We start from the raw sequence: 5,799 nt of genomic DNA, 5'->3' as shown, positions 1-5,799 counted from the left end.
AATAATATTTTAATATTTTATTAATATTGAAATATAAATAAAATTTTTAATTATTTTTAATAATATAAAATATTTAAAATAAATTTTTATTTTAATAAATAATAATATATACTATTTCTAAACTTATTTTAAGAATATATATTAAAAATAAAGTTGACCACGTTATCTAGGTGTATCCAAATATACTGAAAAAGTATTTTTAATTTTTTATTAAAGCATAGTTGGACACGAAAACTGCATGTCCGACAAATGTTGGATGAGCATCGGACGAATGTCGAACATGAAAACTTAACAAAGTGTTCGTGCTTGGTAGGCACCAACTAATGCAGGTTCACAAAACTCGAGTTAAACACCAAAGTAGTCCTTGAGATTCACAAAATGTACTGATTTGGTCCCTGACTTCCCAATTGCACTATTTATGTCCTCGACTTTGGAAAAAATGCACCTAGTTAGTCCTTTCCCCCTTTTTCGTCGAAACTCCTTCCCGGCGGAGTGATGTGGCAATTTTTTTGCCATGCTGGATTATGGAAAACGACGTCGTATTAAGATTTGGCGCTAAAAAATGAAAACGACGCCGCTTCAAGAAGGGAGTTAAACACCAAAAGTTAAGACCCTCGAGATCACTTTGCCACTTCATCTTCTTCATCTCGTTCGAATTGAAAGCTCCATACCCCGTAGTTTGCTAGTTTTGCTGAGGTTTTTTGTGGTGACACAAATTGGAGACGGTCGAAACGTGCTAATCGGTCGTTCAAAATTGGGGAAGGAAGGAGCAAAGCTTCCTCGTGAAGCCCCCTAACACAGAGGTAGGCATGCATTGAATAAAATATTTTTTTAATTTATTTTTTATTGTTAAGGTATCCATTGTTGTGAGTTTGAGTTGGAAATTTTGTGTTGGTTGATAAAAAATCATTGAATGCTATATTATTAGGTAAGATTTCTTGCACTAGGTGGTGTGGGTTTGAATTTTGTGAATGCTCTATTTTTACATAGGGAATGAGGGTGTTTCTATAATGGTAATGTGATGAAGTATCTGTTTTTAAACAATATTGGATTATTTTTTACTGTAGTTTTTTTATTATGTTATCAATAGCATACATTAGATAAATTGTTATACCTATTTTCAGTATAGATGGAAAAATTGTTGGATATCATGTTCTACAATGGTGGGACGTTTAAGAAGAATGATGATGAAAAACTGGTTTACTCACTTGACAACCGAATAGAACTCCCGTCTCCCTCATTTGCACGTCCAATCATCCTTCTACCCAGCACAGCAGTTAGGGTTAAAAAGGGGTTCAGGGACCACATTGGATTTCAAATTTTCCATGGCCATGTCATGTAACTAGGGGTGGCAAGCGGGGAAGCCCGTTCCACCCCGCCAGAAGCCCGCCCTGCCCCGCCTAGTAAGGCGATCCAACTAAGTTTTCATCCAAAACATAATTATAAATATTGTTCCCAAAGCAAAATAAATATAATCCAAAACATAATTATAAATATTGTCTCTAAAACAAAATAAACATAATCCAAAACACTCCATTTTCATCTTCATTCTCTTGTAAGTTGGGTTGGAGAAAGTTGGGTTTTGGCAAAAAAAATTGTAAAAATACCCCTTACCAAAAAAATACTAAGCCCGGCGGGGAAGCCCGTCCCGCCCCGCCAAAACCTGCGGTTTAAGCGGTGCGGGTTAGGCGGATTTTTGCTATTTGGCGGTCCCAATTTTGCAGCCCAACCCGCCTTTTTTGGTGGGTTATGCGGGCCAACCCGGCGGGTTTAGGCTCGTTTGTCACCCCTACATGTAACCGTTGAACCCTCCAGCAAGGCAAAAAATTGCTACATCACTGCCGCCGGGAAGGAGTTTTGCGGAAAAAGGGAAAGGGACTAACTAGGTGCATTTTTTCCAAAGTCGAGGACATAAATAATGCAATTGAAAAGTCAGGGACTAAATTAGTGCATTTTGTGAATCTCAGGACTACTTTTAGTGTTTTACTCCACAAAACTCCAACACAAAACCATGCCCTTCCCCTCTTTTCTTTGACATCCTCCGGCGGCAGTGTCTTATAGGCAATTGCATGGTGGTTCAATGGCTATTATTACTCACAGTGTGCCACTACGGTGCTTGATGGGGGTCACTAAGGTTGGTAAAGGTTGAAAGGTGATGCAGTTTGAACACCCATCATCCATCACCATACCATCTTTCCCACAAAGGAGTGCAATTAGAAAACAGTGCAATAAAATAACTAGTCTATTCGTGATTCATCATGTATGTTATGTTGGAGGTGAAAATAGAACCGAAGTTATTATGAACAAATTTAATTAAGTTTACATATATGAAACTCGTTCAAAAAAGAAATAAATAGATAAATAAATTGATCCCATCATTTTTAATTCTAATATACTTCTAGTGAATTTCTTTGAACTTGTGGATGGTTAATGGATATAACTTTTTTAGATACGAGTTTCAATATTTAGAAAATCATGTTATGAATAAGCGTTGTTCATAAGTATGTTTCTGAGTTCTGACTTCTAATCATAAATCTGGTGGTAACCTGAAGGCAGTTATGTGCTAATTATTACTTGGGATAGCCGTTAATTCATTTAAGGTTGCTTTGATTTGCTGTGTTACAATTATTGACCTTCTAGCAGAATTGTGGTCAATTGAGAAAGTGGTGAAAATTCATGCTCACTTTATTTCTTTGGAAAAATTATATGTTGATCTCACAAAATTAGTTCATTAATTTTGCTGTAATTGTAAGAATATAAGGATCATAATAGAGTTGCTTGATTTCTTTGACAATCTCAAACAGAACAAGACAAAAGATTTCATTCACAATAATTTCAGGAAAACACCTCTTCAATGTTCAACATGGACCTAAATCTCTTCCATTAACATACACAAGCTTCAATATCACAATTGTGCATTCAATTTTAAACTTGAAAAAACATTAAGAAACACAAATAGCACTTTTCTTGCTGATGCCTTAAGAGCCACTAGTTGCATTATGTGCCTGCTCAGCTGAATAATGTGTCTGCTTAGCTGAATAATATGTCTGCATAATTGTGAGAACAAGCAACACAATCGCGGCCACAACGCCGAAAAATTTCCACACTGTTGGGATATGATCGCGTATCAAAATCGCTAGCCAGTTCCACCAATAGAACACAAGAGTCTCAAGAACATGCCTGCACCTATGCCAAGTGATTATAGGCCATTCGCGAAACGCTTTCGTGACCAATGTAGTCCGGTGTGCATTAAGTTTCATACAGTGGTCACTGTAACTTGAATCCATGTGATCAACACCATCAGAGATGGTGCGAAACATTGTCATAATTTCAGCATTGCTCTTCTTGAACTCATTCACTATCACTCCCTTTTTCTCCAGAAACTTGAGGTCATGCTCACAGCATATCAAAGTTTGGAAGAACAAAGCATAGGAAGTGTACTTGCCTCTTATCCAAATTCTGCTCTGCTCCCAAGCAATCAAGTTTCTCCATCTCGCTTCCGTTGTTTCCTTAATATGCAAAGCCGGTATTTCGAGTATCTTGTCTTGCTCATTGAAACTTATGTTAAAATCAAATATGTCCACAAGCTTATGCTGATTGTTAACACTAGTATTAGCATTGACATTACCATTTGCAATGCTGTTGCTATTTGTTGGTTTAATGGTTATTCCTGCAGCTCGAAGCCTAGTAGCGCATCGCTTTAGTTCTCGGCATGCTTGTCTCAATCGTTTGGCTTCTTGATTGTTGTCTTCTTCAACTGTGGACAAGTGCATTAAGTGAAGCATATGAGCCGAACCATGCCGGTCTTTTGAATTGTAACCAAAGGCTTTACGCATGACATCGGCCACACGATGATCTTCTGCAACCTTGTTACGGTTGTAATTGTTGTTGTTTTCAGGGAAGACATTATTGTACAACTTCTTGAGAACAATGAAAGGGATCTGATTTTCCAGCATCGAAATATCATTCAGCACACACTGCACCTTCTCCTCTGTCTCTAAGAATGGGTCATTGGAAAAAGTTTCGCCCTGGTTTGTATGTGGATCCATGTATTCCCCAAGCCTATGGAGAAGTTCTAGCAAGAAACAGCCATCCACCTGCAACATGTACAAATGGACCTTGTTCAATGAGTAGAGGTTGCATTTGAATTTCAACTGAGATAAAAATACAAAAAAAGCTAGTTTAGCTGTGGAGTCAGAGACAAATTTTGTCTTGTATGTTATGTGCACTTTAAAAAGAAAAACAGAAAAGATTTTGTCTCTATCTCTTCTATCTTAGTCTTTCCATCTCTGTAATCTTGTCTCAGTTAAAATCCGAACACTTTATTGTAAATGTATCTCCTTTCTCACACATATTCTTATGTGCCTATAATTATATTTTTGTCACTTTTCAACTACCAAACAATATGACCTTGGAAACCAGAGAGTCAACCCCAGAGAGATTTAGTTCACTTTCTACTTTTTGTGTAACCTATGGCAATATCTCCTGCTCCAATTAGAATTATACAAAACAGGAGACACAAAAATTCAACATCCGGTTATTTCCTGACTAATCAATTGACACAACATGTCATAACAAAATCATTTAATGTGTTGGCGACATGTGAATGAAACAAACGACACAGATAAATACTAGGGAGATAATATCTAAATACATAACATTGGTAATTACATATTTATTACATCTAATATTACACAACTATTCTAACGATAATTAATGAACGTTAAATAAGTTAACTGTGGGTTGTTTGGACTAAGTTCTTTCTTGTCTCACAAACGCTATTGTTATTTTCACAAGAGCAATGTTACATGATTAACAAAATTTATGATTTTCGAACAACACCTTGCTAACAAAATCTTAAATCTTAAATCCTAATAGTATAAAAATAAGGCGTTGGCACAAAGTGTTGCTAATATTAGCCTCTAACTAACATTTCTCTTGTCGCAAAAAAGTAATTAGAGTAGGGCGATTACCAACATGATTTTGGCGAGGTCCTGGGGATCCAAGTCGAGGTCACCGCCGTAGGAAGCGCGAACCACCTTGTCAAGCTTGAGAATTTCCTTACCCCACTCTCGGGGTCCTGGTTCTTTGTTTTTGTGTCCTCCTTGGTTGTTTTGCACCTTGTGGTCAAGGAAGGACTTGGCGTAGCGCCATTTGGGTTCTTCCATTAAGAGAATCTGCCTTGTGGCTCCCCTGTGTAAGGGTCCTACAGACACCAATTTCGGCTTGTAACATTCTTGTTTTGGGGCTCGAATCTCGTCTGGGATTCTTGAAATGCTGCACGCTTGAACTTCTCCGTGATCAAGAGAACCCAGCATCACTTCAACGGGAATCATCCATTCACTTTCGTCCTTCGACTTCAAGTTAGAAAGAGAAAACGATTCATTATTGGTATCGAATTGAACAGAGAAGATAAAATACCGGAAAAGGAAGAAGTTATACCTTGTCAGGAGTCATGTTTATTTCTTAACAGCAAACTCGTAGATACAATAGCTCTGGCTTCTGAGTTCTGATTGCTACAAGTTTCTCAGCTTAGAAATGATTTTCCATAGGACGAAGAATCTGCTATGTTTCTGAGTTCTGACTTCTAAGAAAGTTACAACTCACAACAACGGAGCAAGTCAATCTGAAGTCAATTTAAATTATTGTAATAAAAGCATGGCCCAAGAATCATATTAAATTAATTAGTGACAACTATCTAGTTCAATAATGGTGTTACCGTCAGTGATATTAGGAAAAAGACTAGGATATATATTTTAAATTAATAAAGTAAGAAATTACTTATATATATGACTCTCA

General features: G+C 37.0%; 1 protein-coding gene across 1 annotated transcript; it reads right to left on the bottom strand.

Annotated features, from left to right (window-relative positions):
- On the bottom strand, positions 2,797-5,629 carry LOC107625729 (UPF0481 protein At3g47200). The gene is made up of 3 exons (XM_016328432.2): positions 5,443-5,629; positions 4,974-5,357; positions 2,797-4,097 (listed from the first exon to the last, which is right to left on the bottom strand). Exons 1-3 carry the CDS (start codon positions 5,455-5,457, stop codon positions 2,979-2,981), a joined length of 1,518 nt encoding a protein of 505 aa, XP_016183918.1. The 5' UTR covers positions 5,458-5,629; the 3' UTR covers positions 2,797-2,978.

Source organism: Arachis ipaensis, chromosome B02, assembly GCF_000816755.2.
Source record: "Arachis ipaensis cultivar K30076 chromosome B02, Araip1.1, whole genome shotgun sequence".
Taxonomy (NCBI): domain Eukaryota; kingdom Viridiplantae; phylum Streptophyta; class Magnoliopsida; order Fabales; family Fabaceae; genus Arachis; species Arachis ipaensis.
This window is presented reverse-complemented; position numbering and strand designations above follow the sequence as displayed.

Coding starts and splice junctions, on each gene's coding strand:
- LOC107625729 (XM_016328432.2), bottom strand. Junction 4,098..4,973: donor ACCTCGCCAAAATCATGTTG/GTAATCGCCCTA, acceptor TACATGTTGCAG/GTGGATGGCTGTTTCTTGCT.